General features: G+C 38.2%; 1 protein-coding gene across 4 annotated transcripts; it reads right to left on the bottom strand.

Moving 5' to 3' along the window:
* Nucleotides 1–2,192: 2,192 nt before the first annotated feature.
* Nucleotides 2,193–12,149, bottom strand: LOC145780665 (CMP-sialic acid transporter-like). 4 transcript variants are annotated; one of them, XR_014290666.1, is made up of 8 exons: nt 11,816–12,149; nt 10,006–10,206; nt 9,607–9,712; nt 8,685–8,822; nt 6,469–6,645; nt 4,935–5,069; nt 3,179–4,125; nt 2,193–3,115 (listed from the first exon to the last, which is right to left on the bottom strand). XR_014290666.1 is itself a non-coding variant. In XM_082592297.1 (7 exons), exons 1-7 carry the CDS (start codon nt 11,966–11,968, stop codon nt 4,016–4,018), a joined length of 1,008 nt encoding a protein of 335 aa, XP_082448423.1. In that variant the 5' UTR covers nt 11,969–12,149; the 3' UTR covers nt 2,193–4,015. The 4 variants fall into 4 exon arrangements, 3 of the variants coding, with proteins under 3 accessions (XP_082448423.1, XP_082448414.1, XP_082448428.1); XM_082592297.1 differs by having other exon boundaries at nt 2,193–4,125; nt 9,607–9,700; XM_082592288.1 differs by having other exon boundaries at nt 2,193–4,125.
* Nucleotides 12,150–13,522: the final 1,373 nt, after the last annotated feature.

Genomic DNA, 13,522 nt, shown 5'->3' on the forward strand with positions numbered 1-13,522 from the left:
AAAGGCATACTCAATGAAATTTTCAAACGGAAATTAAGCATTAAAATGCGTAGGAACTGAACATTCAAGAATACATTTCAAAAAAAATTACCGAATAAAACTTGTTTTCAATGGCGCAGGCAAGGCACAAAGTCCAATGTTTCATTTATTTTCATTTTTTTTCAAAATGACCAAAAAGTGCAAACACAGCTCGAGAATACGTCATAAAAGACAGCAATAACAAAAGCTACGTTACAACATCTGATGTTTTAACATCAGATCTGAGGTTTTGAGCAAACTGTCTGATGTTTTGACGTTGAAATCTGATGTTTGGATGTACATACATACATAGCCTACAGTTAAATCGCTGGCAGCAACAACTGTTGCGTGATCAGCTGATTGCTCGTCTTTTATTACGTGGACTGTACAGTCGCACGCTTCGCTGCTCAGGCCCATTCTGATTTTGAAAGCTCTGACAAAAGTACGCGAGGAATGCTGATCAGACCGCAATGGGGCAAAATTTTATTGAAAATCGTTTTATGGTAGCAAGTTAAACACAAAGAACGTGGAAAATCGCCAAGTCAGGTTTTTCCTTTAGTACCCCTTTAAAAATGTAGCTTCCAAGTGGTTGCTTCTGCAACTGTCGATTTGAGGAAGTGGAGTTGTCACAAATAACAAAAACTCGTCGTGATTAGTGCTTTTCAGCGAGATCTTTCAGTTCTTCAGCATCGTGTGTAGCTGTGTAGTCACAATTGTTGAAAGTCGTTTGTATGTTGACGTAGGGTATATATATATATAGCTTATAGGGCCTATTTTAGTTAGCAGTAGGCTACAGTGTAAGCTAGGCTATGTATCCACAGTTTATTCACTGCAAAATTTCATGAATCATCAGCAAAAAATAAGAAAACTAATGTAGCGAATTACGCTTACTGATGACATGTAATTCTGTATTTGTCTTGCAGTACACCAGGTCGAAGAGCGTATGCTGTGTTCCAATCGCTTACAATTCGTTAAGTTACGTTCATGCTGCTACTGGGGGTCGGATCATCCTGGACTACAAAACGAATATGGTCGCTACCAAGTGTGGATGTCGATAACAATTTAATTCTCTTCGATTTAAAACTTAAGTTTCCAAAAGCGCGGATAAATGGATGATAAAACAGATAAGCCTTCAACGCCTATTTGCTCTATTCTGGACTTAACATACACAGTACACACTAACTGAGTTTTTCAAGCTGTTTTGAAAGCATATCAGTGACTGTACATAAAAATATTATAGTTCTCCTTCGGTGGTTTTGTTGTCCATACAGTATTATAGAGTGCCTTACATTTGCATGACCAAGCAATTTGTTTTCAGTATCTTAATATTTTTCTTTTTACGCTTTGTATTTTATGATCTTTGCATAAATTGAAGAACTGAGTTCTATAAGTAGGCTACTTAAACGTAATTTGGATACGATAAATTCAAAGCTCTGCAAACAATTGTGCAAAAAAACCGACACACACTTGCAAAACATCAAGACTAGAAAAAGTACCGCTGGTACCTTACGTCTAGGTAGGCTACAAATACCGTGCCGATGTGCTTAGAGTTCATTGTACAAGATACACATGCTTACAATGATTGAAATTTATTTCATAAAACTGTGACTTAAGTACTTTGAATTAATTATTTAATTAGTTGGGAAATAAATGAAAAGTATTCTGTGTTGTGTAATCGCATCGAATGAGATCTAGATTCTAGCTAGACCAGTGGTTCTCGAAATTTTCAGTTTGCGGACCGGTAAAATTTCAAAACAAATTTTGCGGACCTGTGGACTTACAAAATCAACCCAAAATGTAATTACGACAAAAATATGCAATTCAAAGGAAGTATGAACAATTCAATTTAATGAAAAGTATGTTGCTGTCTGTTTGAAATTCTAAATCAGTTTAAAATTGGATGTTTTATTTCTTTAATCAATGGACAAGCCTTCAACATCTTGCATTTTGCAATTGAGAGATAAATTGTAATATATTTGGCGGACCGGCAGGAAAGTTGACGTGGACCGGCACCGGTCCACAGACCGGCGATTGAGAACCACTGAGCTAGACCACTGAAAAACGCTGAAGTTGCTGCACATACGTTATCGTATCAGATTTATTTTATTTTCGTTATAGTTGATCCAATCAAACAATAAATTGGTTCTGCGACAAAAGGAACAAAACACTCATGGTAGTTGATATTTTTTTAGTTCAACATGGCAAAAAGAATGCTGCATAAATTAGCTAGCTGCAATACGCAGACAAGAAACTTAAAAATGCTTAACTATACGCCTGTAGGCTTCACAGTATTATTACAACAGGGGTAAGTTACAAAAACTGATCATAATTACTTGGCTTAAAATTTGAAGAAAAATGCCACGAAACAAAAGTATCACTAGATACATACATATAACACTGAATAGTTGAGTGTTTTCAGATTACACTTAGTCTGCCTCAGAATGGAGATTGATATTCATTACGTTACCGTACTGTAACACATTATAAAAACCGACTGAAAATCTTAGCCATCTTGAAGTTAAATAGAAGTCTACCTATAACCTACTGCACTTGGAAAGGAATTGAGGGAAATGCAAAGCTCAAATGAATACATAGGCTAACTTACTCCATCAGTTATGAGAGTAGAGACGTTAAACAAAAGTATTGCCAATGCTTGACTATAGCTGGCTTTTAAAAAAACAGCACAAATTAATCAAGCACATATCTTGATAATTTCTCCATCACAAACAATTTTACGTATCACAAAAAGTTAAGTTGTCAACGCAATGGTATGTATCAGTAAATTTAAGTTGCTCATCTTACAAAACTTACGGCTTGATAAGTATTTACAAATTTAGGAAATATTGCAGTTAGCACCTGACTCATACATTAATACTTCTTGAAAACTACCTATGATTTTGAGCTGTAATACTTTTTAAACTTACAAAGGGGTGACTGCATAGCCGAGTGGTGAGAGCCCTCACTCGTCATTCGAAAGGTCGCCTGTTCGACACCGCTTAAGAATAAGTCGCTGTGTTTTGGCAAGACACTTAAGCGCAGGCTTGAAAGTGGACACGAAGATTGGCTGCTTTGCCTCCTCGTCCACTTAATCTAAATACTCATTAACTACTTAACTACATTAACATTAACATAAATATTCATTAACTACATTAACTACTACATCAACTACTTTGCGTAAGCCTGGAAAACTTATAAAGTTTCAATTTGAAGATATAAATTTTGAGTAGCGCTATTGTACTGTCGAGTGGATAAGAAGTCGCTTTTAACAGACCAGCGTTGACCTTTTTGTGATAGTTTAGGAGAGCATTTGGTTTGGAAGAGCTGGCAATACATTTATTTAACTCACTCTACTTTCAGAAAATATATTTTTAAAGCCACAGTCTGCAAGCATCAGGTATTTTCAATGTGTAAAAGTCAAACTTGAAAATGACATAACAATTTGAAAAACCTAAATGTCTACAATTTGCTTTGAACACACAGTACAACTTTTCAATATAATCACGTCCATTCACATTTTACACAAACAAAACGACACCACATGATACTCTCTCGGCAAGTTTTGGTAAGCCCCGATTGCTTTCACATAGGTAAGCAATAAACAAACCTTCTATTGAAATATCTGATCCAACAATGTGCCATTCATAAGCGTTGGGTGGTAAATTTGTTCCTGTTGCCAATTGTTTGGCTCCAACACAGACACCGAAATGAAAAAAACAAAACAAAAAAACACCTTTTGTTGAGAACTGCTCATAAAATCAACAGGAAAAGAAGTATCCTTCCAAAAAAATTGATTTGTCAGAAAATGGATTTAATAAAAATGAGTAGCAGAAAAAAAATGCGACGCCTTCTTCAACCTCCAATCACCTTGGAACGTCTCCGAAAAATCATCTCGGACCTAGGTCTAAAATAAGCCATAGACTTCACCCTTGTTAACGCTGCTGCTAGTGCCATGTGAACGAGTATCGTCATTTTCCATTGGTAAGATATCACCACTTGGTCACACTTTGTCCACAGAAACTCTTGATGGAACTCGCAGATTTGAAAAGGGAATTGCATAGACAAAAATAGCACAGCACACCAGAGTCATTCCTCCAACGAAATAAGTTCCTGCGCAAAGAGCAATACAAAAATGTGATGAATGTTATTTCAACTTCTAATGGACTCTTCCAAATTTTTCATCAAAGAGGAAAAGTATTTTAATACATAAATGAATCAACCACAGACTTGCCAAACAGTCTTTTTATTTATTATAAACTATTGTGTTCCACATGAAGCCTTTCATGATGTGTGGTAGCCTACTGGCCACCGGGCCTTCAATCTCAGTGGTTACTGAATGCTCATTTTTAGGTTTCAATTTTTTTTTTCTTTTTTACTTGCTATAGTTCACTGAGTGTGCATGATTGCTGAGAGAGTAGTTTAGCATTGGTACCCATGACATACCGAGCTCCGAAAACAAGACATCTCTAAAAAAATAAAATTATCTTAACCCATATCCTCCTAGTGTCAGTTTTTACTGAAGGCACAAAAAAAAGAGTGCCAAGCATAGTGATAGTTCTAGAAGTCCAGTTTACTGGTGTGATAACGAAGAATCTAGTTGCTTTTTGTCGTATCCAGGCTTACACCCAGCGGTTGAAGATTTAGATTAAGTGGACGGGAAGGCAACGAAGCCAATCTTCGTGTCCACCTTCAGAAGAATCTAGTAAATTGCTTGATACCTTGACACATTCCCAGCAAGATATTATCCATACTCAACTTCTATTAGAAGCAATAGGCACATCACACCACAGACCAATGCAATTATTGTAAGTTGTCATATGAAAAGTAAATAAAGTGATTACTTTCTCTAGTGCAATTGCGGTATGCAAATATTTACCATTTTGCGCAATAATGTAGGCTGAGCTGCAATGCAAACTTACCAATGTGGTAATCAAACAACATATATGACGCTATCGTAGACAGTAAAATTGACGTTGAGGCAGAGAAACTCTTCGTAATATTATCAGTGTGTAGCAACACTAATGATATAAGAATTCCACCGAAGCTTGACACAACTGAAATTACGGTGAGTTTAGACAAAGTACACACAAAACACTCAAAACTTGTAATTCCTTCAAAAATAAGCTCAACTGGATGGAGCTAGCTTATTTAAGAAAAACAATAGACTGTTAGCAGATAAACTAATTGCTTAGTAAGGCTTATTTTTACTAAATGTATGCCGAGGCTACATTCATATAATTCTCATAGCTACCTAGCAATACGACAAAATTTATTATATTTTGTATAGGCCTACTGTTTCTAACACTGTAAAGGAAAATCTAAAAAGTGCATTTTCTCATCTTTTACTGCCTTCCTCAAGCGGCATAATAGATTATGTTATTATTACCATGAGGCAACAAAAAAAAACGTAGTTTTAGAATTTTTCAGTTAGACTATTGGCAGTAGTATACAGTGGCGGCTCGTGCCATGGGGCTGCATGGCTGCTGCGCCACCTGAAAGAAAGAGAAGAGGAAAAATATGTTTTCCCTTGTGTTCGTCTGACCCGGTTACTTTTTTCACTTAAGAATTGCGGATCGAAAATTAAAATATTAAAAGTTGGCAACACCGATTATGGGCAAACTTCTTTGCAGCCCGAGATTCTGGATTTCAAACGCTCTGATTGGCTAAAAATTATCCTTGAAGCTCCACCACTACCACTACCTCCACCTTACCGAATAACTTTACAGACTTTTTAAAGTTAAAATAATGAAAGAGGCAATATAACGCAAGAGAACAACTGCATGCCCAGCAAGCTGGTGCAAAAGAGAGAGACCCAATTACGAATCCATAGGATGCACTGCCAAATAATTATAAAATTAAGACAAATGTTACGACCAGTCCAATTGATGTCAAGTTATCATGATAACTTGACATCAATTGGACTGGTCATACATTTGTCTTGAATTTATAAAGTAAGTTTTTATTTCGCAGAGTAGCGATGAGCCATGAATGTAGAAGTGTTAGCTGTAGAGTTAGGGTATTCAACAGGTTATAGGAAGTGCTAGGGCATCTCAAAATCACTTGAACCTTGTATGCAACAGCTAGGCTGGTCAAGGCTAAGCTCAATACTAGTAAAGTTTGTCACCAAAGCAATAGGCTACTGTTGGGTTTTTTTAAATACAGCTTAGGAATACATCAACTTTTCAACAAAGTTTGAATGCATTTGTTTAAAATTAGGGGTAAAAACATGCTCAGATCGCACCAAATTTAATGCAATTTTTCAAAATTTTCTGGGGGAGACCACCCGCGAAATCGTTTGCAGCCCCACTGCTCACAAACACCAACAGCCGCCACAGGTAGAATATAAAATAGGTAGAATATAAAAAATATAAAATCTGCCAAAAATTGCAAAATGTGATAAATCAAGTCTCATTCTAAGTTATTTCTAATATCAGAAATTCAAAATAGACTCACATACAATTATCCATACAACGAGATTGTAATCAAAGAAAAATCCTTTTTGTGAAACATGAGATGAGTCTTGAAAAACAACACTTAACAAAGTGATTGGGATTGACCAAACGTACATTTGAATATTCTTTATCCATATTGAGGTATCTTCAGATTTTAGCTGTTTTTCGAGATAGACACCTAAAAACAAAACACATTAGCTATAGAATGAGTTGTTCCTAAGTTGCGTTGGATCTTCTTGATTGATTGATTGAATCTTTATCCTCGGACTGGAAAGCTTCTTGCAGAGCTTAATCCTGGCAGTTTCGCATACTTGCAAAGGCTTTGAATCACTGACGCAGGTCCGGTCACCGAGATTGACAGAGTGAAGTTTCCGATTGTTGAAGTCTTGTTTGCATAAATAAAAATGTTATTGGACATGTCAATGCATTTCCTGTCTCGATCTTCGTTTGAACCTTCTTCGTCACTCCAAGAGTCGATGGGCTCTGCCTTTTACCACCACTGAGCAGTGGTGGCGACGCGGTCTAGATGCTTGGGCAGGGGTCGAGCAGCCATTTGAATTGATTCGTCATCCAGTTCACGCAGACCACGCACACCATTTGGCGCATGGTAGATGACGCAGTTGCAGATGGTCTGGTCTGCGGTTTGTTCCTCCTTGCCACACTCAGAGATCACGGATGGAGCCATCCCCCAATTTGTGCATGTTGGAGCGGAATAGTCCGACGCCAGTATGCAGGCGGTTGAGCCGCACCCAGACCTTCCTTGGAAAATGCATTCCGGTTGGGTGGGGGCAGGTGTCAATGATGAAACTTTGGAGTCTTGAGGAGTTCTTCTTCTCCGAGCTCCATTGATGGTCCACCCAGGTAGCCCCATTGATGGATTAATCTTCAGTGGTTTTCATCAGGAGTTGTGCGGCACGTACAAATGGGTGTCTCGATTTCAGTGGTCTAGGTTTGCACGCTCACAGACTCATAAAGACGAGTGGAGCAAGCGGTTGGGGTTCGTAGTGTGGCGAAATGGAGACAAAATATCTTCTTCGCGACGAGCTCAGCTGGTTGGATGCCTGCAAGGACAGGGAGATTGTCCGATGGTGTAGGTCGCAGGCATCCTGTCACGATATGCAAGGTGTCGTTTATGGCAGTGTCGATTTAATGGCAGTGAGCACTGCGGCTCCAGACAGGTGCACAGTATTCTGCTGGAGCGTGAACTAGCGCAATGGTGGCAATGCGCAAGGTGACAACTTTGGCTCCCCAGCCTGAGCCGGCCAGACGCCTTAGCAAAGCTGTGCGTGTTGAGATCTTTTTGCGTAGTGACTCCAAATGTTGACGGTAAGTGAGCGACCTGACCAGAACTTCTCCTAGATACTTAGGGTTTGGGAAGAAGGGCAGATTTTTTTCCATTGGTGTTGCTCTTGAGCTCACGCTTCGCTTCCCGGTTGTTTAAGTGGAAGGTTGTCGTCACTGTTTTGGTTTAACTGAGCTTTGTGTTGGATAAATGAATACTTTGAGAAATGATCCTTCGTGACTACAGATCTTGTCGTTTCGTTGTCTGTAAAGTCGTACGAGATCCAGTGTGCCATCATAATGGACAAAGTTTTGAACATACAATAGGGTCGGTTTTTTAATCAACCAATTGAAAAAAAACTCTTTTAAAATTGTGATTATCTCTAAAGTAGGCTCCAAAGTTTACCTTTGCCTTACCAAATCGGGCATAGGCTCTTTTAGCTAAAGCATGCTAATTTGACGTCTCGTTTTCTTCCAAAACACAATGATTCAATCAAGGAGCATATAGTCTACCTACCTGTACAGAACAGACAATATAAATATATTTTTGAGATGTCGTTGAGGTCCCCGATTGAGGTTTACGAAATCACCTTCCGCTTTCACTTAAAAATGTTATTGCACATGACAATACATTTCCTGTCTCGATCGTCAAGGAACTGGAACACAACTGTTGTGTTGATGTCTCAATAACGATGCTTTTTTTATTCAGTCTTTTATGAAAAAGCTGAACTGATAAATAAGTAAGTCGTATCGTGAATGAGATTTCTTAGCAAGGCACCAAAACCGTTAAAACTGACAACGCCGACTGAATACAAAGAAGAGCATGCATATAGAATCGAATTGTAGACAAGAAAGCGGCGTCCAAAAATTGCTGAAAAACATCTTTCAACGGCGTGAATACAACACAACTTGTAACTATTGTAATTTTGACCATACCTGCCACCGAAGAACACAGAGAAGCAAGAACGATTGCAAATGTCCCTATAAGATAATTTTCTTCACTTTTTACAAATTTGTTAGAAGCAGAGTTTGCAGTGCGATCGTGACCTGTTTGATGTTCAATAGCTCCTGTTCCTAAAAAGTGAAAAGGAAAGATTTCCAAAGTAAAAATATTTCCCATGTTAGAGCTATTGGGCTACATTGCTGTTAGATGAAGCAAAGGTAGGCCTATGCTTTATCCTTTATGTCAAAGCGATTGAACAGTGTCATGTGTAGCTTTCTACCACTTTAGTAGACCACTCAGAAGGCTTTGGATGGAAAAGCCAATGGGTCAAATGGTTAATTATGTATATCCAGTGGGTCATGCAAAGTGAAGCTTACATCAATATTGACATATTTACTTTGAGTTACTTTTAAGGCAAGGGGTAGCAAGCCTCGCAGCAAATGGTTCTTCATCGTCTAGATAGCCTATGTGTTACATGGCTTATCACCTTGTTCTGATAGTACAGCATAACTACTTTTTGTATGATGTCCTTCAATAAAATTTATACGCATTGTGCCAACAAGAGATCAGTTTCATGGTGCAAAAACGATTAAGTGAATCAAACTTCACAAAAGATTACTCTGAAACGCAAAAGTTTTCAAACCAACAACGGCTATTTAGCTTATTTTAGCCAAAAAAAAATGTTGCAAATCTGAAAATTCAGACCTGGATGAATATGCCAAATGGTTAGCCTATACTGTGGCCTACAGCGTTCAGTTGTAGGCTAGCCTACGCCAACATAGGCTAAGGAAATTAACTACGTGGCAGTTCCAGCCTGCAGACGTATAGAAGTATCTTTCAAAATTCGTTTCCATTATATGCAGACTCTTGGTCTCGGAAACGTAAGCTAGCTGTAGCAATGAACAAGCTGCTTACCTGCAAATATCATCAAAACTGCTACCCACTGCTGCCAAGATAAAACTGTTTTCAACCACACCACACAAAGTAGAGCGGTAAAGGGGATCTTCAGCTGATACAAAATCTAATAAGTTTACAAAATAATTTCACAAATTGACACAAAAATTTAATGTCGGTCTAATTAATTCGTAAGGCCTATATCAGGCTACCATAATTAACAAATGATTACTATTTCTTCATTGCACTAGCTTCAAGGACAACGAGTTCAGTTTGAAGTTTATGACTCGAATACTAGATGTATAGGCGACGGTAAATACCTTTAAATTGCTGTGGCAGCTTTTCTATCAGTATTCGACTATTCGTGTTTTCATCGGTAAGCCTAGTATTTAATACACTAAAATATTTACTTCGTCTTACCTGATGTGTAGGCACATTAATGTGTTCCAAAGCCAATAAACTTAGGTTATTTTGAATGGCATATAATAAAGACGGAGCAGCCATTTTCAAGGTGACCGTTTTGTTGTTTACCACGTCTCGTCGAAGCAATACAAGCAGCTCTTTCACGCTTGCGCAGTTGTACAGAAGCATGAAGACAACAAGAACCATTTTGATCAGCTCCTAGCAAATTATACTTTTCTGTTATGGTTTCGTTTCTATTATATTTTTCGTGTTTATTACTGTAGGTGGGCCTACACACGATTGCCTACTTTTGACAGCAAGCCTTTACCATTTGGCTGTTGGTGTGATCCAGTTTCTGTAATCCGATAGCTGGTTCTGTAGGCTACTGCCATCAAATATACAATAACCTACTGAACCTGCTAAGACCTGTTTTGATTATAGCCTACAACGTGTTCCAGTTCTTTTAAGACAATTCTAAAACCAGACCTGTGCGTTCTTGCAAACGATTGGACTTACGTTGCGTATTCAAATGAAACTAACGTGTTAATTCAAGAGGTTTGATCAGAGATCGGCAAACTATTCTTGTCTTTACCCGACATTGATACCTTTAGCCAGGGCCGGATTTAGCTGATGGGGGGCCCGGGGCACTTTTAGATCGGGGGCCCCCGTGCAAAAAATTTTTTCGCGCCTGCGGGCGCGAAAAACCACCTCTACGTCTACAGTAGCTTCAGTCCAGTACTGCACAGCATTTTGCAGAAACTTTAAAGGCCAAAAGGAAAAAAATAACACAAAATCACATTTTTTTCCACATGGGGGGGCCCTTCAAAAGTCGGGGGGCCCGGGGCAACTGCCCCCTCTGCCCCCCCTAAATCCGGGCCTGCCTTTAGCAACAGCAGCATTGACAGTAGGTTTAGGTAGGGGGTACTTTTGGACTCGGGCCGTAGCCGATTGATTACTGAGGCCCAGAGCCTTTCTAGAAGCATCGAGAACTTCAAGAAATCGCTGTGTACTTTTTTTAGAGGTGCCAAATTGTATTGATATGAGCTTTGGAGATTTCATTGGTATCGGCTCAAAATATCCTCTCGACACGGCAAACACCCCTGGTTAAGGGATGTTGTTATCCTGAAGTTGTACAAAAGTTTACTATGGTTGCGCAATTCAATACAGTAGGCTACATCTGTTTATTGTCTTTGGAAAACGAAAAAAATTACAGTTGCACCGACAACTAGGCTCTCTTTTGTTACCGTACCATTATCAAAAGAAAATAATAGGCTAATGTACAAATCAAGAAACAAAACTTTCTTCAAAAAGACAGCAACGTCGAAAAATCATTGAAAGTATGCCTAACAGTAAAATAATAAAATACTGTTTTTTCATAATAAGCAACTGTTTGATCTCATCGAAGTTCAATGCCGTTAATGGCACTGCTTAATTTTGTCCAAAGCGTCTAAAAACTGGGCTTTTAGAATGAGCAACTTTAATATAATCTTCAAGATATTTCCATTTTAAGCATGACAAAGCAGAAATATCGTGTTCACAGATACGTTGTTGAAAGAACAGATGTGGCTTCTATCTGCACAATCTAGTAGGCTATGCTCTGATAGCCCCACACATTAAAAAGTATTGCAAACAATTTTGAATAAAACATATTTTCGACAACTTTCCCTTCAAACCTAGAACATAAAAAAACGTCCAAAATTACCCTCAGAAACGTTGATTTTACTCTATCCCCACTAACTGATCGAATCGGTTTGCCAACCACTACAACTATCCTAGTCTTACACAAGCATCACTATAGTTAGACAACATCATGGTTACATTTACATACCTGAAGAGCCAACACTGTTGTCGAAATATATTTTAGATTGCTGATGACTCGTGAGTATCGTAATAGAATAACGTAAGCAGATCCGCTTAATGACAACAAGGAGAGAATTCCAAATTTCTTGATCTTTCTTACTTCTTGCATGGCTGCTGCCATTTGCTTTATCGCAGACAAATCCGACTAAAAGTGTAAATGGTATGCAAGCCGTTTTGCAAACGATAATGTCAACAAAAACTGTGACGAGATTGGTTAATTATTTATTGAAAACGAAGGCAAAGCACTTCCCAATGCTCGCTCAGCTGAACTTCGACTCTTGTAATCTCATTCTCATATTTCAATTTGTTTAATACTTTTTTAAACATATCTTTTTACACGTTTTGACCCTTTGGCACATGCATTTTACTTTATTGAGATTATTAGGTCATTGTTACACAACAAATGGTATTATTCATGGACCATAAAAGAACTTTAATTGAAAACACCATTAACTTTCTTACGAGTTTTTGAGCAGCTGAGAGAGAAAACTTTTATCTTGTCTGCTGCGAAAAATAGTATACGATACAAATATATTCAACAACAGACAGGAAGCAGCGAAAGACTAGATTAGTCATCGAGTCAGCTGCTTCCTGTGTTTTTAATGTGACAAATGTAAAGCATCGGCATTATGTTGCAAACAAGATAAGCATAAGTTCCGTAAAAATGTAAACAAAAAAAATGAATTCCTGTGATTTTATGCAAACATCAAAAAGTATCATGCCCTACAAAAGTAGTATGAGAAAAAACACCTATACAAAAACAACAACTGTTAACTGCTGGCATAAAGGACGAAGCAAAACACTAAAAGTAGGCCTATCGTAGTTTATAACTTCATACTTTGACAAAATCAGCTGAGCTATTGCTTGTACAACTGATGCTCAGAGGCTGTGTCTTGACAAGATATTTAATGCCACGCTTGTACGACTGCAAAGAACACAAAAACTGGCTTTCTTTATTCACCCTGTGGACGTAGGTAAAAAAAAATGTTTAGTCAGCCTTCCATAAAATCGAAATATTAACGCTGGCTAAGCTACTGTGTGAAAGGCCCACACAGTTGTTCAAATATATGAATTAGGCGCTTTCCAAGGCTAATTTCAACTTTGTTAGGCTTATAATATAGCCTACACCAGCACTGAGCACTCATCAACCAAGGTTCAAGCAGGGATCCCTAGGTTCAAGAAACGTTTTAATTCAGCATTTAACTTTTATTTGTATCATTATTACCAAGCATTAAATCTTTAATTCAATTTTTATTGAAGCAGGACAACTAGATCTATCTTTGGTTACCTTTCTGCAGCCGCAAAAACTTTCATGCCATTTGCTATCATAAAATCTGCTTGAGTGAGTGTGCGGCTTCTTGGCTCGTTGCGTATAGTGGTTTCTATGGCGTTACTTTTTGCACGTTATTACGTCGTGCTGGTGCAACTTGTGCAGCTACTGTCTTTGGTCTGTAATGTCACTGCAGTTTATTTCCTATTCTCATTATCGCTAAGCTTTTTTCACGCAAGCTTGCAGCTAATTTCTCTCACAGAAATACTGCGCGATGTGCATGACTTGGCTCGTGTACTGTACTGTACATGTAGGCTATGAGTATGTGGTGTGACTGCGTGTTATATTACCTCCAAGGAAAGCTAGTCGAATATGCAACAGAACATGATGTTCTAGTCTGGCCGC

This window comes from Aplidium turbinatum, chromosome 1 (assembly GCF_918807975.1).
Source record: "Aplidium turbinatum chromosome 1, kaAplTurb1.1, whole genome shotgun sequence".
NCBI lineage: Eukaryota > Metazoa > Chordata > Ascidiacea > Aplousobranchia > Polyclinidae > Aplidium > Aplidium turbinatum.